At 53.5% G+C, this 26,864-nt stretch overlaps 1 protein-coding gene across 1 annotated transcript; it reads left to right on the top strand.

Annotated features, from left to right (window-relative positions):
- The first annotated feature begins 5,473 nt into the window (after window positions 1–5,473).
- Window positions 5,474–26,602, top strand: HNF1A (HNF1 homeobox A). Its single transcript, XM_049619235.1, is given in 11 exon segments — window positions 5,474–5,827; window positions 5,829–6,031; window positions 13,001–13,200; window positions 18,612–18,798; window positions 19,243–19,484; window positions 20,321–20,472; window positions 20,613–20,814; window positions 21,739–21,930; window positions 23,051–23,172; window positions 23,240–23,405; window positions 25,621–26,602. Coding segments are annotated over 11 exon segments (1,920 nt in total). The 5' UTR covers window positions 5,474–5,701; the 3' UTR covers window positions 25,749–26,602.
- The last annotated feature ends 262 nt before the right edge of the window (window positions 26,603–26,864 follow it).

Here is a 26,864-nt window from a genome sequence, read left to right as displayed (position 1 = left end):
GGGGGTGTGCTTACAACGTGCCCGTCACAGTGCCTCCTGTGTATTATCTCATTAATCTTCCTGCTAACTCACAGGGCAGATGGTATTTTCACCTCCACGTCAGCGAAGAGGAAACCGAGGCACAGAGATGTTAAGCAAGTGGCCCAAGGTCACACAGCTGGTAAGTGGCAGAGCCAGGCTCAAACCCAGGCAGCCACGAGTGGAGTCCGTGCTCTTGACCACTGTTTTATTCCTTGGCAACTTAGTCTCTTTATCTGCAAAATCAGCTCGAAAGTGTCAAGGCCGAGAGGCAGAATCGCCCAGAACCACCGCCAAAGTAACAGTAACAGGGGTTTGGTGAGAGCAAACTGCCTCAAAAAAAGGAGGTAGCGGGGCACCTGGGTGGCTCGGTCGGTTGAGTGTCTGACTTCAGCTCAGGTCATGATCTCAGGGTTCGTGAGTTCGAGCCCCTCATTGGGCTCACTGCTGACAGCATGGAGCCTGCTTTGGATCTTCTGTCCCCCTCTCTCTCTGCTCCTCCCCCGGCTCATGCTCTCGTGAGTGCACATGCTCTCTTTTTCTCTCTCTCTCTCAAAAGAAAAAAAAAAAGGTAGCATGGAATAGTGGTTAGAGCTTGGACTCCGGCATTCGGGGGACTTGGATTCAAATCCTGGCTCTGCTATGCACCAGCTGGACAGGTTACATATCTTCCTAGAGCCCTGGTTTCCTCAGCTGTAAAATGGGATAGACGTCCGTACCTCCTGAGGCTGTTGAGGTGTTAAAGGAGAAAGTGGACGAACATTGCATACGCCAGCCACTGTTCAATAAGGGCTAAAGGGTAGAGGGGCTGGGAGGAAGAAGAGTCTGAGTCTGAATAGAGGGGGACCCTGAGATGGGGGTGGTAACTGATTTCCAAGAGAGCGCGGAGATTGGCTGAAAGGGCACCCCTCTTGTGCTGTCTCTGATGGCCAAGGGGGAAGCCTTATGCTTTCTCTGAACTTTGGCCTTGCAAATCGCTGCTCGCCGAGTGGGGCAGAATGGCGATAAAGCTCACAGCTACTGAGCTGAGTGTACTGAGTACCTACCGCGTCCACGTCGCTCGGTTATTAGGTGGGCAGGTCTCAGACTGCGCGCAGGTGCCCCAGGGGACCGCAGACCCTTTCAGAGGCTTTTTGAGAGGTCCACAGCGACACCTGCCGGACACCTTGAAAACTGCTAGCTCTAGGTAGTTCGCATTTTCAATGCCGGAGCTTCATTCCTTCGGATGATGTTGCAACTCGGTAGAGCTGGGTTGATGGCAGTTTCGATAAAAAACAAGTATAATGCGAAAATTACTGTGGAGCAGGAAATTAGGATGGTAATGACCAATCTAATTCCAAGGGTTGAGTTGTTGAGAGTCCAACAAGCTCTCATTCCATTAGGGTGTACTCAGGATTATTCAGGAAGTAACTAAAATATTACTCTTTCTTTCAGCTTTTGTGTATTTTGCAAGTGGCTACTAAGTTGTTAGAACATGCAGATTTAAGAGTTGTTTTGACTTTAGGGGCGCCTGGGTGGCTCAGTCAATCAGGCGTCCTACTTGGGCTCAGGTCACGATCTCACGGTTGGTGGGTTCGAGCCCCACATCAGGCTCTGTGCTGACAGCTCAGAGCCTGCAGCCGCTTCAGATTCGGTGTCTCCCTCTCTCTCTGCCCCTCCCCTGCTTGTGCTCTGCCTCTCTCTCTCCACAATAAATAAACATTAAACAAAATTTTTAAAAAAGGGTCGTTTTGACCTAATACTTACTAAACGTAACGGCTAGGTTTGATTTTGGTTTTGATGTTTTGTTTTGTTTCGCACGGGTGGGAGTAGTAGGTGCCCTGAAAAAATTTCTGAGACCCCGGGGGTGCCTCAAACCAAGAAAGTTTGGGATCTCTGCATTGCGCGCTTTACGAAAAGTCATCTTAAGCAACCCTAGGAGACCCATACCTCGTCTAGAAAGGCTAAGGTGGCCTGAGGCCAGCCAGGGGTGGGGGGTCGGAGTGCGGTCAGTGACAAAGTAGGTCCTGTGTCATTCTCTAGAAGGCGAACAGCTCCTCAATTTAGCTTTATCTCCCGATTGTGGGGAAGGGCAGCCCTTTCTGCTCGTTGTTCCTTCGTCCCTGTGGAAAAGCAGGGTCAGGTTCATGACGTTTCCCTTCTTATTCACACCAGGGAGCCCTACTCAGGGGACCCAGGACAGCAGCCTCTGTGGGTACTGGGACCGGAAGCTCCCTGGAGGCTCTGCTACCCCATCCCCCCCCCCCCCCCCCGCCCCCAACCCACCTTCAGTTCAGAGTCCCAGGCTCAGCCGCCAGGCTGCGCAGCACACAGCAGTTAGAATTCAAAAGTGGTTCGAAGAATCCAGGCCCCGCCCTCCCGGTCCCTCCTGGGTGAAAGGTCACCACGGGGAGCTGCAGGTGGCCTCCCGGCAGGGGATAGCGGCCAGGAAAACCATGAGATCATGAAGGGGCAGCACACAGCATCCTGCCCTTCAGCTTGGACTTGAGAACCCGGCCCCGCCCCCGCAGCGAGCTGCCCGCTCCCCAGAACAACCTGCATCGGAGGAGAAGCCCTGGAGGAAAGGCGGGGTCCCACTTTCCCAAGGGGCAACTGCCAGCCTCATCCTGCGCAGGCGGGCTGTTGGCTCTGGGGGACTCTGAACCAGTCACTTAACCCCTCTGAGCCCGTTCCCCCCCTGCAGATGGGAACAGCAGCACCTACTAGGCGGAGTTGTTCTAAGAACTGAATGCATTATTAAAGCCTCTGCTTAGCGCAGAGCTAAGTATGCATGGTCCTTGCGCAGTGAAATTTAGCTAGCGATTCACTCTCAACAAATATTTATTGAGCACCTACCGTGTGTATGTACATTCTAAGCACTGGGAATACAGCAGGGCACAAGCCAGGCAAAAAACGCCTTGCCCTCAGGGTGCGTACCTCCTAGTAGAGTGAGACGACCATTAATAACAAACAGAATGGGTAAGTCAATTATAGAGCAGCTCCGTCCAATAGAAATATAGCGTGAACCATGTATGAAATCAAAATTTTTCCAGAAGTACCATTACAAACGTAAAAATAAACAGGTGAAATTCATTTTTCTAATGTTTAATTAAAAAAATTTTTAGGGGCGCCTGGGTGGCTCAGTCGGGTAAGCGTCCGACTCCCGCTCAGATCACGATCTCATGGTTCATGGGTTCGAGCCCCTGCGTCGGGTTCTGTGCTGACAGCTCTGAGCCTAGAGCCTGCTCCGGATTCTGTCTCCCTCTCTCGCTGTCCCTCCCCTGCTCATGCTCTCTGTCTCTCAAAAATAAACTAAAAGAAAAATTAAGAAAAAGAAATAAAAAAATATTTAAATTGTGTTTAAAAAAAATTGAAATCTCACCCAATATATCCAAAATAGTATCATTTCCACCAGAGGCATTAGCCACATTTCCAGGACTCAGTAGCCACGGTTACGAAGGGTGTTAAAAGATGACTGGAAAGATGAAGACATAGTTCAGGGCAAGGGGGACAGGAGCCCCAGGCAAGGGGGCAGATGACGGACAGAGAAGGTGAATTCCCGCGGACAGAGAGCTCTGTTTCAGCGGTCAACCAGCTCCCGTTCCTCTGTGCTGTCCCGGCCTGGCCCGCAGGAGGGTTTTCTGGCCAATGACTTGTCCTCCCCTCCTCTGCCCCCAAGCATGACCCTAGTTCTGCAGAGCCCTGAAAGATGCACCACCCTGCTCTTTCCAGGAAATGGCGTGCACCCCTTTTTCTGGGAGCTTGGGGCCACCCCAGGGGGACAAACTGCAGGAATTTTGTCAAGGATCTTGACCTGAACTGGGAAGAGGCTGGGGGTGGTGTGGTGTGTGAGGGACGAGTTCTTGTCCAGGGCTGGGATTAGCGGGAGGCCAGTGAGGACTGCAGCCCGTCTTTATTTAAGATTGTGATATTTTAGGGGAGGCCGAGTGGCTAAGTCAGTTAAGCCTCGGACTCCTGATTTCGGTCAGGTCACGAATCTTGCCTGTTTGCGAGTTCGAGCCCTGCGTTGGGCTCTGCGCTGACAGTGCGGAGCCTGCTTGGAATTCTCTCTCTCCCTCTCTCTGCCCCTCTCCTGCGCTCTCTCTTTCTCTCTCTCTCTCTGTCTCTCAAAATAAATAAATAAACTTAAAAAAACCAAACAAACCAGGGCTCAATTCAGGGGCACCTGGCTGGCTCACTTGGTAGAGCGAGTGACTCTTGATCTCCGAGTTGTGAGCTCGAGCCCCACGTTGGGTGTAGAGATTACTTAAATGAATAAATTTAAAACACTTAAAAAATAAAGTGCTCCATTCCGTGGTTTTTAGTATTTTCACCGTTGTGTGACACTGCCTAATCAATTTTAGAACATTTTCATCATCCCCCAAGAAACCCCGGCACCCATTAAGCAGTCACTCTCCCCCCCCCCCCCCCTCCCCCGCCCAGTCCCCCATCCCCACCCCCTGGCAACCACTAATCTACTTTCCGCGGGCATGGATTTGCCTGTGCTGGACGTTTCCGATCAGTGGAATCCTATGCGACCTCTTGTGACCGGCTTTTTTCATTTAGCGTAATACCTTCAAGTCTCAGCATGTCACTCACTCCTTTTTATGGCCGAATAATATACCATTGCATGGATACACCACATTTTACCTGTCCATTTGTCCATCAATCGATGTTTATGTTTCTTCCCCTTTTTGGTTATTGTGGACCATGAACTATGAACATTCACAGGCAAGTTTTTGTGTGGACACGTTTTGAATTCTTTGGGGGCCTGCATTACTTTTGATTTTTAATACATTGCATATTTTTATGTACTTTAGTACACCGAATATTTTTACATATGATTACTGGAGTTTTTGAAGACCCCTTAAAATTTATACTTGAGTCAAGTGCCTGACTGGCCTCCCCTTGCTCCCACCTTGCAAGTCCTGTCCCTTGCTAGCTGTGTGACTTTGGGCAAGTTGTTTAACCTCTCGGTGCCTTGGTTTCCTCGTCTGTAAAATGGGGATGATCCCTGTACCTACTGACAACGATTAGGGGGATACAATGAGGCAATATACACAGGGGGCCTGGTGTTGGGCCTGCACAGGTGGGTCTCAAAATGGATGTGACCTAGCCTTGACCTTCAGGAGAGCCGGCCCGCCTGCCTAGAACCCCTTGCTGCTTCAGTTCCCAAGGGAAACCCGCTATTTTTCCCTCTCTTGTCTCGGCCTGAACCCCCTACAAAGTCCTCGGGGCGGGACCGAAGCTGTTCGCCAGAAGGCCTCGGTGGCCCCCAGCCCCTTCCGTCCCAGCTGCCCTGCCCCCTGCCACGGCCTCCCCCACCTTCCCCGCTGCCCATTCCCGTTGAAGGCCTCGGCTCCCCCGTCCCTCTGTGCTGCCGTGAGGCCTGCACTTTGCAGGGCTGAAGTCCAAAGTTCAGTCCCTTCGCTAAGCACACGGATAAATATGAACCTTGGAGAACTTCCCCAGCTCCAATGTAAACAGAGCGGGCAGGGGCCCTGATTCACTGGCCGCTGGGGCCAGAGTTGGGGGTTGGGGGTGCCCACAGGGCTTGGTTAGTGGGGTTTGGGGGGGCAGTAGGCGCAAAGGGCCTGGTTCGTGACTGCCTGCCGATCGGCCAGCCAGTAGACAGCCCACTCGGTGGGGGAGGCGGCCGGTGTGGTGGCCCCAGGCCGCGTGGCCCGGTGGTGGTGGTGGAGCCATGGTGTCTAAACTGAGCCAGCTGCAGACGGAGCTTCTGGCGGCCCTGCTCGAGTCAGGCCTGAGCAAAGAGGCGCTGATCCAGGCCTTGGGGGAGCCGGGGCCCTACCTGCTGGCCGGAGATGGCCCCCCCGGACAAGGGGGAGTCCCGCGGCGGTGGCGGTCGGGCGGAGCTGGCCGAGCTGCCCAATGGGCTGGGGGAGGCAAGGGGCTCCGAGGACGAGACGGACGACGATGGGGAAGACTTCACGCCGCCCATCCTCAAAGAGCTGGAGAACCTCAGCCCCGAGGAGGCGGCCCACCAGAAGGCCGTGGTGGAGACCCTGCTGCAGTAAGGACCCCTTGGCCGTCCCCGGCGTTCAAAGAGCCCAGGGAGGCCCACCCTCGGCTCTCAACTAGCCCTTCGTCTGGGAGCTATGGCTCTTAGCCTGGCTGTGAGGAAGGGGGACAGGGCCCCCGAGAGCTCAGGGCGTCCTTGCTCAGAGGCTGGAGCCTCCCAGCCCCTGAGCTGGCCCTCGGCAAGGTCCCCAGTTCCCGTGAGTCAGGGCTTTCCACCCAGTGCTTGAGAAGGAAGGGCATGCTCCAGGGGAGCTCTGAGCCGGGGGGGGGGGGGGGGGGGGCGGGGGGGGGGGGGGGGGGGGTGGAAAGCAGGAAAGCCCATAATTCAAGTGCCTGGAGAACCAGAGGGTGGTGGGAATTTTTAGCCACCAGGGCCATTTCTACTTCCCAAACCCTAACTTCCTGCTACGCACTCAGATCGCAGGCTCCAGGGTCAGGAAGCACAGTTAGCGAGAGGGGGTGCCGAGGTTAGAGGCTCCCTTAGCCACCCAGGGACTCAAGCATTAAGTCAGGAAAGCCCAGGTCTTACCTGAGCGAGATGGAACCTCGGAGCAGGACCTGGTTCCCCTTTCCTGCACAGTGTTAGTTAGGCCCCCACAACTCACCAGCAGGCACCATTAGAGGTCTCCCTGTGTACCCCCATCCACTGGCTGGCTCCCCATCTCCCAGAGAACTGGGTGGGTCTGAGCCCGATGCCTCCCCTCTCCTCAGCAGTGCTGACCTGGTTACTAATTACCCACGAGCTTTATTATTTCTCTTTTGTTTTATAAATTTATAAACGGTAAAAGGCTCTGATAAGGCCTGTGATCATTAACTTGTAAAGATGGCCTGGGGAGACCTGGGCCAACCAACCTCCCACCAAGCAGGGGTGGGGGGAGGGGGCCCAGGGGCTACAGGGACTTCCTCCCCAAAGGCTCCTACGCTCTAATCCTAACAGCCAGGCACTGTGCTGCAGTTTTACACGCAGATGTTCAGATAATGTTGAGATGAACCCTGGAAGGAAGCTAGGCATAACTCTGCTTCACAGATAAGGAAACCGAGGCCCAGAGAGGGAAGGTAGCTTGACTAAGGCCACCCAGCTGAGACTCCACAGCCACTCTGTTTGGTGCTTTCAATTGCCAGGACGAGGCAACCAGAGGGAGAGTCCCAAAGACGCTCTCTAGGGGACCATCTCTTTTTCTGTCCAAGGTCCTGATCCCAGCTTGGGGTGGGGGAGCCCTCAGGGTCTGCCTGGCCTTGTGAGGGCCTGGGCAGGGGGCAGGGAGCAGCTTGGGCCCCCTGACTTGGCAGGAAGAAGAGGGCAAAGGGCCCTGCTGAGCTGCAGGGGAGGGGCAAAGAGTCAGGCATTGCCAGACCCAGGGCGAGGGCCACCGGGACAGGGTGGGGCTGGGCCAGACCTGCTCAGGGCCCCAGATGGGACTGGGGGCTTTGGGGTGGGAGTGGGGGCAGGAGGTGCCAAGGGCCTTTCTTACCTGGCTGGGTGGGGCCTGTTGATCAGCAGCCCCTTTAGTGGAATGGTGGGTGGGGGGGAGGCTCGATCCACAGCACTTGAGGGGGGAGCAGAGGTCAAAGTGCTCCTTGGGACCAACAGAGATCCTGGAAGCTGTGAGAGAGAGAGAGAAGAGCCACTGAGGAAGAGAGAGGGCATGGGGGGGGGGGGCGGGGGTGAGATGCAGAGGCCTGGAGAAGCACAGGATAGCGGAGGAGCCAGGAGGGCAGAGGGGCTCACACCCAGCTGGGAGAAGGGGCTGGGGAGAGAGCGAGATGCCCCAAGCTGAGAGGAGGCTGGAGTGCTTCCCTGCCTGCCCCGATTGGGTTTTCTTTAATGCTAACAGCATGCTATTTACTTTCCATTTAAATTTGAGATGTTGCTATAAATTATCAACCAGCTCCTTGTTCCTGCGGAGTTTATAACTAACTACCTGGGTTACTTATTGTTCAGGTAACAAAAGGGATCTGAAAACGCCCCGAGGGGAAAAAGTGGGGCCTCTACCCTCAGGGCACAGGAGGGAGTGGGGTGGGCACCCGTGAGGAAGGCCTGGACAGTGGGGGTGGGGGAGGTTGAGGCCGGAAGGGATGGTGCACAGGCCAGGTTTCCAGGGGAAGCCATGTCTTTGGAGAAGACAGTGTGTGGAAAGAGGCAGGGCGGGTCCTAGGTGAGCAAGTGGTGATTGGGAACCTGAGCTCTTCCCTCAGACTTCCACCTTAGTTCACCGTGTGACCTTGGGCAAGTCTCTTCTCCTGCCTCAGTTTCCCTAGCTGGCCAATGAATAAAATTCAAATTCTCTGTCCTGGTTCCCTGACCTCTTCTTGAGGGACCTTCTCTCCCTCCCTCCCTTTCCTCCAGTTATGTTGAATGTGCTGATTCCTACCTCAGGGCCTTTGCATGTACAGTTCCTTCTGCGGACACTTCTTTCTAGATCTTCCCATGACCGATTCCCTCTTCTCCTTTTGTTCAAATGTCACCTCCTCAGGGAGGCCCTCCTTGACTCCCTATCTAAAGGCAGGACCCACTACAATCATGCTGTCTTCCACCACCTTCTGTTACTAGCCTTTGTCCCTTAACTTTATTTATGATGATCTATTTTTGTGTGTTCTCTATCTCCTGTCATGAAAATAGAAACTTTTCAAAGCTTCTGTGTGGCCTGGTTTACCACCCTGATATCTAGCCCAGTGGCTAACACAGAGCAAGAATGAATGGGTGGCTAGGGTTCCCTGAAGCCCTGGGGACATCTGTTAAGGTAAAGGGAGGAACCTGTACCCAGGGCTCCTTCCCGGGTCCCCTCCTGGCTCCTCCCTGTTCCTGAGCAGCTCAAACCACAACCTGAGGGTCTCTGATCCTCTCCATCAGGCAGCACCAGGGCATCGAGACCCAGGAAGACAGTGGTTAGGGTGGGACAGTCTGACATCTCTGACTGAGGCCAACCTGCGTGGGTTCAAATCCCAAATCAACCCCACCCTAACCTGGGCAGGTGATTTCATGCCTCTGAGCCCTAGTTTCGTCCGCAAGGCAGAGATGACAATAACACTTACCCACGGGGCAGTAAACGGCTATTATGAGTAATAGTCCCATTTTACAGACGAGCAAACTTAAGGCTCAGAGCGGCAAAACGACTTGCCCAAGGTAATTTACAAAGTACTAAGGCTGGGACTGGGACCCCAGGTCCTCCTAATCCCTGTGCTCTGCACAGCACCCTTGAGGTTGTATGCCCTTCCTTGATAAGCTTATTTCCTTTTTATCCTCCCGAGTTCTTCTTGCTCTCAACCTCCCGTCCACTCACTTCCACGCAGGGCTCTAGAGGTCACGGTGGCTTACAAATCGTGGAACTCATTTTCTCCTCCTGGCAACCTATGAAATACTATTAACCCAGTATCACAGCTGGGGAAATTGAGGCACACTGAGGTTAAGCCATTTCCTAAGGCCACGTGGATAGCGAGTGGCAGAGCTGAGATTCAACCTGAGATGGGAACACTCCCCCCTCCACCAGCCGCATGCACTGAGAACTCAGCTCCGCCTTGGACCCTCTGAAACCCCCGGGGCCAGCGAGCCAAAGGCCCAAAGTCTTGAACCTCTGATTGAGCCCATAATGTGTAGCAGGTGGGAGGAGGAGACGTGCGCAGATCTTCACCTCTCCTGGGTCCTCTGCCCTCTGCTCTGGGGCTGGGGGTCCCAGGGCCACATCATCATGATGACGATGATGATGATGATGATGGTGACAAATTGTACTTACTGAGCATCACGTGCCAGGCCCCGCTCTACGCGGTTCACTCCTGTTTGAAACTCACTCATTTGTCCCAAGGGCACTGGGAGGCAGACGTGGACTTCCTGCCATGGTACAGATGAGGCGTGGGGCACGCTCACATCGTGCTAGGACGCCGTGGTGGGATGTGAGCCCGGGTTGGCTTGACCCTTAAACCCATTAGAATAAGAGCAGGAGATATCTGGAGATGTGGCCTCTTTGTGCTGGGTTGGGAGAACTGCCCTGAAAAGGGTCGGGTCCTCTGAGACTGATGTGAGCAAGAGACAGAGCAAACAACAGAGACACAGACAGGAGAGACAGAGAGAAAGAGAGAGAGGCAGAGAGAAGCTAAGACAGATACAGAGAGAGACACGGTGAATCAAATGGACAGTGACAGATAGTAAATCTTTAGTGTGAGCCAGGGAGGCCCCCCTGAGAGAAAGACTTAGCTCATTCTCTCCTGAGAAGAGAGAAGGGAGGGAGGGAGGGTTGCTCAGGAGGGTGATGCCTACAGCGGGGGGAGGAGGGAGGCCAACAGGCAGCCTGGCTCCAGAATCAGATAAACATGTTTGCCTCGAAGCACAACACCGGACTTTGTACCTCGTTTCCCTCCTGGCTCTGACTGGCATCCAGGGAGCCGGGGAAGGGTTGACAAGGAGGATCCTAAATGCAGGGAGGAGGAAAAGCTCCAGGAGAGCTCTGGTTGGGGTGGGGGGAGGTGTCTGGAAAAAAGAGAAATATTCTGGAGTCCCAGCTAGGTCGCTTTGCACAAGCACTCCCTTTCCGAGGTTCTGTTTTCCCACCTGTGAAATGGGCACATAAGTAGCACCTGGTTCCCAGGGTTACATGGTAAAATGTAAATGACCGGCCTTTAGCGCAGTGCCTGGTTCACGGCAAGTAAGAAACACGAATTCTCACGTCGGTCATTCTTGTACAACTGGGACTTTGCCGTACCGACTGCCGGCCAACTTAAATCGAATGGCCCCGGCCTCCCTTCCCTCCCTACGCGTACGGGAACTGCTGATAAAAAGGAGAAAGTCACGGGACCCAAGCTGCTGAAAGGCTCTGTGCCTATCACACCTGAGAAGGGCATCATCAAGGGGGCAAGGCCAGGCTGGTTCTTTGGGAAGGAGGGAAGGGGAGAGGGCAGTATGAGGTGGGCCTCAAAGTGCTGGGGGGTTTATTTGCTTTTTGTTCTTTTACAATTTAGTTTTAAGTGTTATACATGCATGTATAACATATTGTACAACGATATATTACATTATTTTTAAAGTGCGGAAAAGCAACAGAGGACACCGTCCTCTCCCCCTGTCCCCGGCACTCCATTTCTATCTCAAGACCACTGGTGTCAAAAGTGTCTTCTGTGTTCTTCCGGTATCTCATGCAAACACAAGCAAATATGTGGAAATCTGTCACGCCATTTCACATTTTACACAAATCGCACAGCAGACCTACCAGAGGGGCTCTGCTCCATCAGGGCGCAGGGAGAGCTTTCTCACTGGGTTTTTACGGCCGCATCTGCTGGAGGTAGTGGTTTCCCGTATTTTGCTGTGCCAGACATGGCGAGGAACTGCCTCCCACATCTGCTATTTGTCACACGTGCGAATACCGGGAGGCTCAAATTCTAGAAGCGAACGGCTCAGCTGAGGAGGCGAGAGCCTCAGGCTCTGGAGCCACACAGAGCTGGGTTCAAACCCCGCCCCCCGCCCTTGCTCTCCTGTGTCAGCACTGTTGTGCGGAGCTGTTTTCATCCGACATATTTGTCCCACAAGCTCAGGGGAGGACAAGGCAAAGAGAGGAGGGTTGAGACAGAACAGGTGAGGGAGAGAGGGCATCTGTGTAGTACAGGCAGTCAGAGCCCCCCATTCTCCACAGTGAGCAGGGGATAAGAACATGAATCGTGGATGGCTGTCTCTCCAGTGAGAGAGTCTCAGCCCACAGAGTGGGATTCAGGTGCGCGCACACACACACACACACACACACACACACACACACACATTTTTGTATGGGGCCTCTGCACACCAGCTGGCAACCTTTTCACCTGGACCTGTCTGCCCCTGTGCTCTGGGAAACCGGCCAGGCCACAGCCTAGGGGTTAGTACAGATTTTCAGGGGGTGTTTCGACCCTATGTGATTTGTACCTGATAGGTTGACTTAGAACTGAACCCCTTCATATGGGATGGGACTCTGCTGGGCTGTCCCTGTGACCTTGGCCAAAAGATGTTATGCCAGCACTCTTAGCATCAGTGACCCTGACCGTAAAATGAGAGAATTGCTTTTCTCTCCTTGTTTTCAGAACCACCTCCCGCCAAGTAGGTCTCCCTCATCCATCCATCCATCCATCTGCTTACACCCCTATTCACTTACCCATCTATCCTCTTATCCATTCATCAAACTACCCATCCATCCATCCATCCACCATTCACCATCCCATTTACCCAGCCATCTACCTGTCCACCCATCTACATATTCCCCTATCTACCTATCCATCTACCTTCCTATCCATTCATCCAACCATCCAGTCACTATCTATCATATATTTATCATCCATCCATCCATCCTCCACTCATCCATCCACCCATCCATCCATCCACTCACCCATTTCTCCGTCCCTCTACCCACCTACCCTCCCATCCATTCATTCATCCACCCATCCACCATCCCATGCATCCACCCACTCACCCATCCATTCATTCATTCATGCACTCACCATGGGCATGCAGGCCTATTCTGGGTGCTGAGAACCAGAGAGTTCCTGCCCTCCAAGTGTTTACGGTCTCTCACAGTGGATAAGACACAGCCACAAACAACATTTTGAGGTAGGATGAGGTGGGGGGGGGGTCTTCAAAGGAGGCACAAAGGTGAGGATCTTCCCCAAGTGGCTTGTATAGCTTCTGGTGGGAGTCAGTTCATGTCTTCATGTCAGTCCATATGTCTGTGCATTCATGTTTCTAAACTTTTAACTGTGCCCACGTCTGTGTGGCACTGTTTGAGGCCCGTGTCCACACGTGTGTGTCTATAAGTCTCTGTTCCCATGTTCGTGTGTCTGCGTTCCTGTGTCCTGGCACGAGTGCCCCTCCCTTGCTGTCCCTGAGTCTAAGTGTAGGTCCCAGGCTCCACGCCTGCCTTCACCCCCAACCCCCATTCTCAGGGCTGACGGGACCCCCGACCCTGCCTGCACCCCCACGCCCAGCAGGCTCTGTCCTGGCCCCTCCTCCTAGGGAGGACCCGTGGCGCGTGGCCAAGATGGTCAAGTCCTACCTGCAGCAGCACAACATCCCACAGAGGGAGGTAGTCGACACCACCGGCCTCAACCAGTCGCACCTGTCCCAGCACCTCAACAAGGGCACCCCCATGAAGACACAGAAGCGAGCGGCCCTGTACACCTGGTACGTCCGCAAGCAGCGAGAGGTGGCCCAGCGTAAGTAAAGACCACAGCCCGTCCTCCCTGGCAGCTCTGGGGTGGGGGCAGGAAGCTCCTCCACCGCACGACGGGGATGGGCCGTCTGAGCGGAAGTCCATGCCAGTCAATGGGCGCTTAGTACCTGTTCCGCGCAAGGCACTCTGGGGGAGGGGAGTAGGTTGGTCCTGGGCATCCGCGGATGGGTGAATGGAGTCCTTGCCTTCTAAGTGTCCTGTGTAGATGGGAAGCAGAAAAGATCATCATGATACAGCGAGACATGTATTATAATGTGATAAAAACGACAGTAACGGCTAGTGTTTATGGAGCATTCACCGCGTGCCAGGCCCAGGGCAGAGTAGGACTGCGTGAAGTATTTCAAAGTGTTGAGCTGGCAGAGGACCAGAGAGTAATCTATTGTCAGCGGGGAGGCAGGGGCATCAGGAGGGACCACACCAGAGGCAGGACTTTTCAGACTAGGTCTTAAAGTCAGAACGGAATTTTGGCCCATGGAGGCGGCAGGGAATGGTGTTTGGGCCAAAGGAGCAGCCTGAGTAAAGGCTCAGAGGCAAGGTGTAGGCTCAGGGAATCCTCCACTGCAAACTCCAGGAGGTGTGGCCACGCCCTCTTCAGAGAATTGTGGGTTTCCTTACTCAGACCTCACACCCCACAAAATCCCAAGTGCACTTTCACACTACTGAGCCTATGTGTAGACATTAAAAAAACCCGTTTCTTTTATGATTTATCCAAGTTTTTTTAAAAAGGCAATACATACTTAATTTAAAAAAATAGGAGGGGGCACCCGGGTGGCTCAGTCGGTTAAGAGGCCGACTTCAGCACCGGTCATGGATCTCAGTCTGTGGGTTCGAGCCCCGCGTCGGTCTCTGTGCTGACAGCTCAGAGCTTGGAAGCCTGCTTCTGACTCTGTGTCTCCCTCTCTCCGCCCCCCCCCCCAACTCACGCTCTGTCTCTCTCTCAGAAATAAACATTAAAAATTTTTTTTAATTAAAAAAATAGGAGAAAATAGAGTTTACAATAAAAATTAGGTGTTTTTCTCCTAAAGGACACCCTCAGTTTGATGTATACTTCCAGAGATATTTAATGCATATACTAGCAATATATATGTATTTTCCTCTGCTTTTTTCTTTTTAATTTTAAGCGAGATTTTTTTTTTAATTTTAAGTGCACATGGGTGGGGGAGGGACAGAGACAGAGAGGGTGAGAGAAAGAATCCCAAGCAGACTCTGTGCTGTCAGCACAGTACCCAGTGAGGGGCTCGAACCCGCAAACCGTGAGATCATGACCTGAGCTGAAATCAAGAGTCAGATGCTTAGCTGACTGAGCCACCCAGATGCCCCTCCTCTGCTTTGCTGCTAGCTATTCTGTTATTTGGATGTACCGTTATTTGTTTAATTGGCTCCCTACCAAAGGACTTTTATTAGGGTTTTTCCAGTGTGCTGTTAGAACCAATTGCTTCCTTTTTTGTATCTATTTGTGCTTACACGAGGGTGTCTATAGAATAATTTCTAGAAATGAAATTCTAGGTCAGAGTGTAGGTACTTGAAAATTTTTGATAGATACTCCCGTAGTTCCTTATGAAGACATAGCGACAATCTGCATGTTTGGTAATTAAAAAAATAAACTTTCCTCGCCATGCTTCCTAAACGTTTATTAAAACGTTAAAGTCCTAGGGGCGCCTGGGTGGCGCGGTCGGTTAAGCGTCCGACTTCAGCCAGGTCACGATCTCGCGGTCCGAGAGTTCGAGCCCCGCGTCAGGCTCTGGGCTGATGGCTCGGAGCCTGGAGCCTGTTTCCGATTCTGTGTCTCCCTCTCTCTCTGCCCCTTCCCCGTTCATGCTCTGTCTCTCTCTGTCCCAAAAATAAATAAAAAAACGTTGAAAAAAAAAAATTAAAAAAAAAAAAAAAACGTTAAAGTCCTAAATTTCACATATCGATTTGCTGTTTATTTACTTATACAAGCTGGAAATTTTTTAGAATGTTTATTTATTTAAAAAATTTTTTAATGTTTATTTATTTTTGAAGGAGAGAGACAGAACATGAGCAGGGGAGGGGCAGAGAGAGAGGGAGACACAGAAGCAGAAGCAGGCTCCAGGCTCTGAGCTGTCAGCACAGAACCTGACATGGGGCTCGAACTCACAATTTGTGAGATCATGACCTGAGTGAAGTCGCTCGCCCAACCGACTGAGCCACCCAGGCGCCCCTGTTTACATATGAGAGAGAGAGAGAGAGAGAGAGAGAGAGAGAGAATGTGAGCGGGGGAGAGGCAGAGAGAAAGGGAGACAGAGAACCCCAAGCAGGCTCTGAGCTGTCAGCACAGAGCCCGATGCGGGGCTTGATTCACAAACTGTGAGATCATGACCTGAGCTGAAATCGAGAGTTAGACGCTTCACCGACTGAGCCACCCAGGTGCCCTTAAAAAAACAACTTTTAAAAGCTGCGAAAAACTATGATATTGGCATTATCAACAGGCTGATTAAAACATTAAGTGAACTAACATTTACCGAGCAAGCACTATGGGAAAGCATTAATATTTTCTTACAAAGATGATCACTGATTGCTTATTCGTGCAGAAATAGCAACACCTCCTGATGCCCGAGGGGCCGGTGAGTGTCTCCACCACGTGTATCTGCCAGGAGCATACTCTCGGGTCTCAAGGGGCTGGGACTGTAGATGACGTACTTTGAAGGCACCAAGTGCTTTTAGAAAATTAGCATGGCTTTAATTTACGCCTCCTTAGCAGATAAAACTGAAATAACACATAATAGGCTCTTAATTTTAGAATAAGTGTTGATTTTCAGAACTTCTGGGCAGATGGTAGAAAGACTTCCAGTTTACCCCAGACCCAGCTTTCCCTATTATTAACACTAGTATGGGACTTTGTTAAAAAAGATTTATCTATCTATCTATCTATCTATCTATCTATCTATTTATAGAGAACACAAGCTGGGGAGGGGCAGAGAGAGAGAGAGAGAGAGAGAGGAAGAGAGAATCTCAAGCAGGCTCAGCACTGTCAGCGCGGAGCCTGATGCGGGGGCTCCAAACCACGAACCATGAGATCATGACCTGAGCCTCAATCAAGAGTTGACGTTTAACTGCTCAACCGACCGAGCCACCCAGCCACCCCTAGTATGGGACATTTGTCGTGATTAACAAACCAACACTGACACAGGATTATTAAGTCCATACTTCATTATTCAGATTTCTTCGGTTTTTCCCTAACATTAATGTCCCTTTTCTGGTCCAGGATTGTAGCCGGTTGTGGAGACGCTGTATATAGTTGCCATGTTGCCTTAGGTTGCTCTGGCTTGTGACGGTTTCTCAGATTTTCCTTGTTTTTGATGGACTTGCCAGGATAGTTTTTAATGTTTATTTATTTTGAGAGAGAGACACAGTGTGAGCAGGGGAGGGGCAGAGAGAGAGCAGACACAGAATCAGAAGCAGGCTCTAGGCTCTGAGCTGTCAACACAGAGCCCAACGTGGGGCTCGAACTCATGAACTGCTAGATCATGAGCTGAACTGAAATCAGATGTTTAACAGATTGAGCTACCCAGGCGCCCCGACAGAATAGGTTTTTTTAAAGCTGAAATATCTTAGTTTTCTGGGCCAAGTCATGTCTGGTACTCCAGATCTTGGTCCAGCCCGCTGCCAGGAGAGATGGCCAGCGAAGTCAGTTGGAATCTGAGTCAAGCGGGCTTCTGGTGGCTTCTAGGTGGGTCTGATCCCACCTGTCCCCAGAGCACTGGTGCTGGCTTCTGCCTCTTGAAACTCAGATGATGAAGGCACTCCTGCGCTATCCCCAACTCGATCTTCCTGCCTCCCCTCTCATAAAAATGGCTTGGCATTTATCTGTTCTATTCTCTTGGAGGCTTGCTCAGGGATAATCCAACAGTTTCTATTAATGTAGAACCAGCTGACAAGGGCTGGCTGGGTCTCTCCTCTCTTGGCCAACACTTGCATTTTAAGTGTGCTTTACAGGTCTGAAAAGTTTGAAATAGCTCTGAACCTACTCAAGAAATGTGGTTCAAGTTTCTGTTCTACTGTGCATCCCTGGAAAGATATTTAGCCTCTCTGAGCCTCAGCTTCTTCATCTGTAAAATGAGATAGCAAATGTGTTAGTTAGATCTGAACAAATGCCAATGCTTACCTGGAGCCCTGTATTGGGAAAAATTGCGAGCTTATGTCTTGGCTCAGTAGAAAACTGTGCAGGTTTTTTTTTTAAATTTTTTTCTTAGGAAATTTAAGATTTATTTTTTATGGGTTTTTTAATGTGTTTTATTGTCAAGTTGGCTAACATACAGTGTATACAGTGTGCTCTTGGTTTCGGGGGTAGCCTCCCATGATTGTTTACATACGACACCCAGTGCTCATCCCAACAAGTGCCCCCTCAATGCCCATACCCATTTTCTCCTCTCTCCATGCCCCATCAATCCTCAGTTTTTTCTCTGTATTTAAGAGTCCCTTATGAGGTTGCCTCCCTGCCTCTTGGTTTGAAACTATTTTTCCCCTTCCCTTCCCCCACGGTCTTCTGTTAAGTTTCTCAAGTTCCACATGTGAGTGAAAACACGGTATCTGTCTTTCTCCGACTGACTTATTTCACTTAGCATAACATGCTACAGTTCCATCCATGTTGTTGCAAATGGCAGGACTTCATTCTTTCTCATTGCCAAGTAGTATTCCATTGTATGTATAAACCACATGTTCTTCATCCATTCATCAGTGGATGGACATTTGGGTGCAGGGGTTGATTAGTAATGTCTGCCTTGGACACAGGTTAAGACAATGGTGGTGTGTGTGCTGTGTGACTGTCATCACTGGATTAGATGATTTCTAAAAACATTTTTTTCTAATGTTTATTTATTTTTGAGAGAGAGAGAGAGAGAGAGAGAGAGAGCACGAGTGGGGGAGGGGCAGAGAAAGAGGGAGACACAGAATCTAAAGCAGGCTCCAGGCTCCGAGCTTGTCAGCACAGAGCCCGACGCGGGGCTCTAACCCACAAACCATGAGCTCATGACCTAAGCTGAAGTTAGACGTCTAAATGACTGAGCCACCCAGGCACCCCTAAAAAAATTTTTTTTAATGTTTATTTTTGAGAGACTGAAAGAGACAGAGCATGAGCAGGGGGGACAGAGAGAGAAGGAGACACAGAATCCAAAGCAGGCTCCAGGCTCTGAGCTGTCAGCACAGAGCCCGACGTGGGGCTCGAACCCATGAACCGCGAGATCGTGACCTGAGCTGAAGTGGGATGCTTAAGCGACTGAGCCACCCGGGCGTCCCCGGGTTAGATGATTTCTAAGTTCTAGCTGTAAACTCATTTGGCTCAGCACCCTGGGAATGAGAAAGAACCGGGAGCGTGGTCAGGAGCGGGAAGGCGGGAGTGGCCAGGGCCCTGCTGATGGCTCTCTGTGCCTACAGAGTTCACCCACGCAGGGCAGGGTGGGCTGATTGAAGAGCCCACAGGGGATGAGTTGCCGACCAAGAAGGGGCGGAGGAACCGTTTCAAGTGGGGCCCAGCCTCCCAGCAGATCCTGTTCCAGGCCTACGAGAGGCAGAAGAACCCCAGCAAGGAGGAGCGAGAGGCACTAGTGGAGGAGTGCAATAGGTAGAATGGCCGGTGGGTTAGCGGGGCTGGTTTGGTCTGGGCTGGGGCAAGGTTGGGTGGCTCTGGGTTCCGAGGAAGGCTCGCCAGTCCTTGAGAGCTCCTCCTGCTGGCCCTGGGGCACTCAACTTCCACTCAGTGTCTGCAACCTAGCTCCACTCCTAGCACCCACTCCCCACCCACCCGAGCAACCCTTGCGTGGCCGCTCATCTCATTCACCCTCATCTAGCCTCATGGCTATTTTGCTCACTTTATAAATGGAGAGACTAAGAGAGGCTAAGTCACTTGCTCAAGGCCACACAGCAGAACTGGGATTAGAACCCAGATCTGCCAGTTTTAAACACTAAGGTAGAACCCTACCGCTCAGAACTCTCTTCGCCACCTCCAGCCCCAGGAGAGGGTTCCTCTGAGCCTGGCCTGGAGGCTCATGAGCGGCCATTTCTGCAGGGCGGAGTGCATCCAGAGGGGGGTGTCACCGTCGCAGGCACAGGGGCTGGGCTCCAACCTCGTCACGGAGGTGCGCGTCTACAATTGGTTTGCCAATCGGCGCAAGGAAGAAGCTTTTCGGCACAAGCTGGCCATGGACACATACAGCGGGCCGCCACCGGGGCCAGGCCCGGGCCCTGCGCTGCCAGCCCACGGCTCCCCGGGATTGCCCCCGCCCGCCCTCTCCCCCAGTAAAGTCCACGGTGAGTGATATGTGGGCAGGGGGGTTGAAATGTAGAGGGTAGAGGGGACACGAGTGTCGGCTGGGGAGCTGGGGAGCACCACCTCAGTGGCGGTAGCCACCCAAACCGCTCAGCACTTCAGCTTGGATCCTTATCACTCCACTCCACTCATTACAGTCTCTATCCAGTCCTCTCCTGTCCATCCCACTGACCACGCCCCTCCATTCTCCAGTCCAGCCTAACCTGACTTGGGTTACTTCCATTCAGTTCATTCATTCAAGATCAATTGAATTCAGTTCAATTCAATTCACTTCAATTCAATTCTGTTCAACTCCATACGGTCCAATTTAGTTCCTTTAAATTACACTCCGTCTAATTAAATATAATTGGAGGAAATGAAATTAATTCTGTACAGCTCAGTTCAATTCAATCCAATTCTCTTTGATCCGATTCAGTTCAACTCCACGCGCTCAATCTAGCTCAGTTCATTTCAGGCTCAATTCAGCTGGATTCCATTTCATTGAGCTAATTCCAGTTCCTTCTATTCAACTTGGCTCACTGCAATTTCATCAGCATCAGCTCATGTTGATTCAAATGCCTTTCACTGCACACCTACTGCCTATCACATGTAGTGCGAGGCAGTGGGGGCCATGGGGCTAATAAAACTCAGGTCTTGCCTTCAAGGAGTTGGAGGCAGCCAGCCCAGGAGCTGGCGGGAGGATGTTCAGGTGAAGTTTGCCGCTGGCACACAGAAACACGGGGCAAGTGGCCTAAGCACGCCAGTGCGGTTTGGGGTGACGAGGGCCAAGGAGGGCAGGGAAGTGAGGTGCTGAGGCTGGACGCTGCTCCCACTCCAGGCGTGCGCTATGGACAGCCGACAACCAGCGAGGCGGCAGAAGTGCCCTCAAGCAGCGGTGGTCCCTTGGTGACGGTGTCTGCACCCCTACACCAAGTGTCCCCCACGGGCCTGGAGCCCAGTCACAGCCTGCTGAGCACCGAAGCCAAGCTGGTGAGTGTCCTCATACCCCCCGGGTGGAGGAGCGCCTTCCAACCCCATCTTCCATCCTCCCTTGGCTGGGAGATTCTGGAGTCATCCCCAGGGAGACAGTGTGGGGCTCCACCCTCACTCAGCTTGGTTTCCCCTCCAAGGTCTCAGCAACCGGAGGCCCTCTCCCCCCTGTCAGCACCCTGACAGCTCTGCACAGCTTGGAGCAGACATCCCCAGGCCTCAACCAACAGCCCCAGAATCTCATCATGGCCTCACTTCCTGGGGTCATGGCCATTGGGCCCGGTGAGCCTGCCTCCCTGGGGCCCACCTTCACCAACACAGGTGCCTCCACCCTGGTCATTGGTAAGTAGGTGGGCATGGTGGGGGGGCACCCGGGTGGGAGGGTTCGTGGGGCTGCCACAGGATCCAGAACCTGGAAGAGCCACTGGGACTCATTCATTCATTCATTCATTCACATACTTATTCAGAGCCTGCGCTGTGCCAGGTACTATGCTACATCGGTGATACACAGGTGAACCAAACAGACTGAAATCTCAATGACTCCAGTGGGGAGGCAGACAGCAAACATAATGCAGACATCACACAGTGTCTTGGAAGGCAAAATGTCTATGGGTAAAGTAAGCAGGGAAAGGGGGATCAAAGTTTTGTAGGTTTTGGGTTGCGTGTTTTTTTTAAGATGTCTTATTTATTTTTGAGAGAGAGAGAGAAAGAGAGAGAGAGAGAGAGAGAGAGAGAGAGCAAGGGAGGCGCAGAGAGAGGGAGGCAGAGGATCCAAAGCGGGCTCTGTGCTGACAGCACAGAGCCTGATGTAGGGCTCAAACTTAGGAACCGTGAGATCGTGACCTGAGCTGAAGTCGGACACTTAACCAACTGAGCCACCCGGCGCCCCTGTTTTTTTTAAGCCCAGAAAGACTTTATTTGTAGGAACCAGGATGCAGAGGCTCAATATAGAAGACAGAGAGACAGCTGCCGGGAGAGGGGAACAGAGCTAAGCTGTAGGGCCTTTGCACTGCTGTGGAACCAACCTAGTTGGACAAAGCCCCTGCCCCTATAATGAATTAAAGGCTCAGAGAGGGGGAGCGCCTTGCCTAGATCAAGTAAGTCAGTGACAGCTCCTAGGGCAAAGGTGTTTCCTGGTCGCCTCTTCCCTTCCCCCACCCTTTGGCTCTGGGAGGGAGGGACAGTGCCCCCAGGGGTCAGTGCGGGGCCAGGGGAGGCAGTGAAGGGGGTAGGAAGCCTGGCTGACTCCCGTTCCTCCCGCTCCAGGCCTGGCCTCCACTCAGGCACAGAGCGTGCCGGTCATCAACAGCATGGGCAGCAGCCTGACCACCCTGCAGCCAGTCCAGTTCTCCCAGCCACTGCACCCTTCCTACCAGCAGCCACTCATGCCCCCCATGCAGAGCCACGTGGCCCAGAGTCCCTTCATGGCCACCATGGCCCAGCTGCAGAGCCCCCACGGTGAGTACCCCTAGCCCCACGCTGTCCACGAGCACGGGGTGGGCGGGTGGAGGTATAGGGTGGCTTAGCAGCTGTTGTGGTCTGTGTGTGTGAGCGCTTCTGTGATGAGGAGGTCTGCAGGCCAGAATATGATTCAGTGTGTAAGTGTGCATGGTGTTTCTGTGCGTGGAAAGGCACGTGGGCGTTCACGGGTGTTTGCAGGGGCACACCCACGTGAGAGGACACCACACGTCCTTTCTCTGCAACCCACGGGGCCACGTGTATTTCAGAATTCGCTACTTCTCAGACTTCACATATGGTGGATCCGCCGTATGTTTTATCACACTCCCAGCGGGGCTCGGGCCGTATCTCGTCGTCAAAGCCCTGGGATGTCTGCAGCAGGAGGTGGAAGGCCACGAAGGAGGTTAATAGAGACGGGGCACAACCTCACATCGGGCTCGGGTGGGAGTTTGCCACCAAAAGCGCTCTAGTGCCGACCTTATGAAAATCCGTGGGTTTTTCAGACCTTTTTGGAGTTCGGAACCGGGCCTGAGGGACTGTGCACTTGTGTATCTGTGTGGATTTGGTTCAGTGCACGTATTTATGTGCGTGTATGGTTTCATCTGCGTCGATGTGAGAATGTGTGCTTGTGTGCTTTTCTGCTGGTGTCTGTGTGCGTTCTTGTGGGGCCGGGCTGTAGGTGAAACTTTGGGTGACATTTTGGAGAGGTGTCCTGGAGGCGGAGCTACACGGCCCTCTGTCCCGCTCAACCCCCTAACGGGAGCTGCCAGCCTTTCCCTCCGTGGCCCGTACTTAGCACAGTAGCACCTGTGCCTCCCACTGCCAGTCACACCTGTCGTCCTCAGGCGGTGGGTGTGGGTTCCTGTCCTCCCCCAGCCTTCCCCCCATGGAGCCAGCCCGAGCAGGGTCCTGTAGTTGGGGAGAGGGTCTAACCCCTCTATCTGGAGCTCCCAGCTTGGGATATCTGTCCTGAGTCCCCAACCACCGCTCCATCGGGCCACTTACCAGGCCCCGTGCCTCACCTCCCCCACAGCGCCCAGCTTTGAGGCCCTCTTGGCAGGGGCCCAGCCTGGCCCAGGGTGTCTGGTCTTGACCCCCCTCTCTCCTCCCTCCCGGCCAGCCCTCTACAGCCACAAGCCTGAGGTGGCCCAGTACACCCACACGGGCCTGCTTCCGCAGACCATGCTCATCACCGACACCACCAACCTGAGTGCTCTGGCCAGCCTCACGCCCACCAAGCAGGTAAGGCCCAGACCTGCCTGGCCCCTCGCTCGGGCCCCACCCCACAGTGCACCCATGGGGGGCTCAGGAGGCCGCTCTGTTCCCCCAGGTCTTCACCTCAGACACGGAGGCCTCCAGTGAATCCGGGCTGCATACGCCGGCATCTCAGACCACCACCATCCACATCCCCAGCCAGGACCCCGCCGGCATCCAGCCCCTGCAGCCCACCCACCGGCTCAGCGCCAGCCCCACCGGTGAGCCGCCTTTCCCTGCTCCCTCAGGCGGGGAGGAAGGTGTGTGCGGCAAACGGGAGGGTGCCCTGTGCTCCCCCGACGGGAGCCAAGAGGGGCGTGAAACCACAGGGAAGTGGGCCTGTCTTACAGGAATATCTCACTGACTAGGACGAGGAAAAGATTAATTGTGAGAGACAGGGGAGGGTGACGGTGAGGAGCGATCTGATCTGGCCTTGCTTTGGGCCAGAGGTGGCTCGCAGGCGTGTTGGGTGGCTCAGGGTTTAGCATGGAGTTCGTTGCCCACGTTTAAAGATGAGCTTTCACAAAGAAATCGTGATTTCTGGCTTTTCCTGGAGAATCGGAGACCCGTGTTCCCACGCAGCAACAACAGCGTGCCGGCTCTCTAGGTCAGCTATATCGCACTTGACCCATTCATTTCCATCCCCCGGTGCCCCGAGCCCGCAACCTACGATGTCGATGAAGGGCGGGCACCGGGGAGTCAGGCTGCTGGGCTCTGAGGCCGGGGGTGGCCACTCGCTAAGTGCGGGACTTGGGCAGCCGCTTCATCCCGTGAGCCTCAGGTTTCTCCGTCCAGCCCTGGTGGCTGCAGCGACAGGAACTGAGGGCTCCCTGCTCTACCCACGGGGCACGCGTCATCATCCCCGTTTTACAAATGGGAAAGCAGACGCCAAGGAGGTGAGGGACTTGGTCTTGCCTCCGACAGCTACTAGCAGGTGGCAGGGCCAGGACTTGAACCCAGGTCCAAACTCAAAGCCCATTCTCTTAGCTGTCGGAATCAGTCAGGGTTCTCGTAAGACACAGAACCAACAGGAATACAGTAGATGCCTGAACAACATGGTGTTTGAACTGCACGGGTCCACTTACATGTGGATTTATTTCATTGTTTTTTTAAGTTACTTTTTTTTTAAGTTTATTTATTTTGAGAGAGAGAGAGAGAGAGAGAGAGAGAGGGAGAGAGAACGAGTGGGATTGGGGCAGAGATTGGGGGACAGAGGATCCAAAGTAGGCTCCTCACGGACAGCAGAAAGCCCGATGTGGGGCTTGAACTCACAAGTTGTGAGATCGTGACCTGAGCAAAAGTTGGAAGCTTAACCGACTGAGCTACCCAGGTGCGCCCACGTGGATTTTTTCCAACACAGCACAGGACTCAGGACTGTAAATGTATTTTCTTTTCCTTAGGATGTTCTTCTTTTTTTAATATTTATTTATTTTTGAGAGAGGGACGGGGGAGAGAGAGAGAGAGAGAGAGAGAAAGGAGGGAGAGAGACAGGGAAAGAGAGAGAGAGAGAGAGACGGGTTAAGAGAGAAGAGGGAGAGAATCCCAACCAGGTTCCCAGCTGTGTGCGCAGAGCCCGACACGTGGCTTGAACTCACGAACCACAAGATCGTGACCTGAGCTGAAATCAAGAGTCGGATACTTAACCGACTGAGCCACCCAGGCTCCCCTTCCTTATGACATTCATGATACTTTTCTCCCTCTAGTTTACCTTTTGTAAGAATACAGTGCCTAATACCTCTAACATACAAGATATGTGTCAATTGACTTGTTTATATTATTGGGCGACAGTAGCTATTAGTAGCTAAGTTTTGGGGGAGTCAAAAGTTACTTACCTGCAGATTTGTGACTACGCAGGGGGTCAGCGCCCCTGACCCTCGCACTGTTTAAGGGTCAACGGTATAGATATATATTCAAGGAACTGGCTCACACGCCTGTGGGGCCGACCAGTCTGGCAGCAAAGGCAGGATGTGATCCTGAAATCTTGAGGTAGGATTCCTTCTTCTCTAGGAAGCCTCAGCTTTTGCTCTTAAGGCCTTTGACTGATTAGAGGAGACCCACCCGTGTCAGCCAGAGAAATCTCCTTTACTTGAAGTCAACTCAATACCCCCACTGCAACACTTCAGTGTTTGGTTTCATGACTGGGCCGCAGCCTAGCAACGCCAAAGCCTGAAAGTAACCACACCGCCCCACCAGGGCTTCTCCGACGTTCCTACTAAAACGTCCTGAGGTGGCCACCCCCTGGGTGGCCCCGGAGCCTGGCTGGGGGTTAATAAGACCCAAGGGTAGAGGCGTGGCTTTGGGGGTCTGGTGATCTGCTGTAATTCAGGAGGTGGCGAGGCCCCGTGTGGCCTGTCCCAAGTGCCCCCAGGGATGGGTGGGCGAGGTGGGGTTGGGATGGGCTTGGCAGACAGCCAGCTGTCTCACTTGCCCCTGCAGTGTCCTCCAGCAGCCTGGTGTTGTACCAGAGCCCCGACTCCAACGACGGCCACAGCCACCTGCTGCCATCCAACCACAGTGTCATCGAGACCTTCATTTCCACACAGATGGCTTCATCTTCCCAGTAACCACGGCAACCGCCCCCCAGGGGCCGGGCCCTGCCTGGAGCGCGCCTGGCGTACTTGGGGGGTGACTGGGACATGTGAGCCTGGGAAACTTCCACTGCCACAAGAGAGCGGCCTTCCCTGGAAAACTGCCACCCTGCTCTGTCAGCAACGGAAAGGAGGGTTTCAAGGCGCCCCGACCTCAGGAGGGCTGTTTCAGTGCACGAGAGGGGACTGTGGAGAGCTGGAAAGCAGAGCAAGACGCGGACGAGAGGGACTGTCCCTGCTGCTCAGGGTGAATCTTGCCACTTGGAACAGAAGGGGACGGCCTTTGGACTTTGTACCTCCAGCCTGTGCCTGTGGAGACCCCCGGGAACCCCCAAGGGAACCCTTGTAGCCGCACTCCTCGGGACACAAGCCTGCGTAGCTGTGACTCACGGAGCTCAGTGAGAGGCCCAAGATCAACATGGCCCCGTCCTGTCACCTGTGCCCTGACCAGGCCCCTCCGCCCTGCCCCAGTCCCAGCTATTGACCCCTGCGCCCCACTCACATTAGCATTCTCCGAGTGGCTACCCAGTGCCCGGGCTGGGGCTCAGATGCCCACGCCCCAGGAGGGCTCAGGCTAGCAGCCAAGGCATGCAGGGCTCTCCAGCTTCTCTCGTCCTCAGCCACCCCTCCCCTGGCTTCCAAGATGGCTGGTCCTCTCGGCCATTCATCCCCCCCACCCCACACAGAAGGTGTGGTAAGAAGGGCACCACACCTTCTCACGCCAGCCCGGCATCTCGCCTCAATGGGAAAGCCCGCCTCAGGACTAGGAAGTCCGTCTTGCCCCACGGGAGCCTTGTGACTCTGCGCCCGGTGCCGCTGTTGAGATTCTGATAACAGCTCCTCTGGCCCGTGGGGCCCTGCAGCCCCTCCCTGGTCTGGGGGACAAGCTGCTGGGGTCAGAAGGCAGCAAGGCCTGAGCAGATGACAGAGCTGAGGTGCCCAGAGGGTGAGGGGAGAGATGAGACCGGCGGAGAGGAGCTCCCCGTGGGGACGGGGCTGATGCCTGGAAGCTTGGGAGCTCGGCCGGCTGAGGGATGTGGAGGCCAGGGGGTCACAGCCACACCCAGAAGCCTGAGGTCCTGAGTGCCACCA

This window comes from Panthera uncia (assembly GCF_023721935.1).
Source record: "Panthera uncia isolate 11264 chromosome D3 unlocalized genomic scaffold, Puncia_PCG_1.0 HiC_scaffold_8, whole genome shotgun sequence".
In the NCBI taxonomy this organism is placed as follows: Eukaryota; Metazoa; Chordata; class Mammalia; order Carnivora; family Felidae; genus Panthera; species Panthera uncia.
The sequence above is the reverse complement of the archived record's forward strand: the minus strand, read 5'-3'. Positions and strand labels throughout refer to the sequence as shown.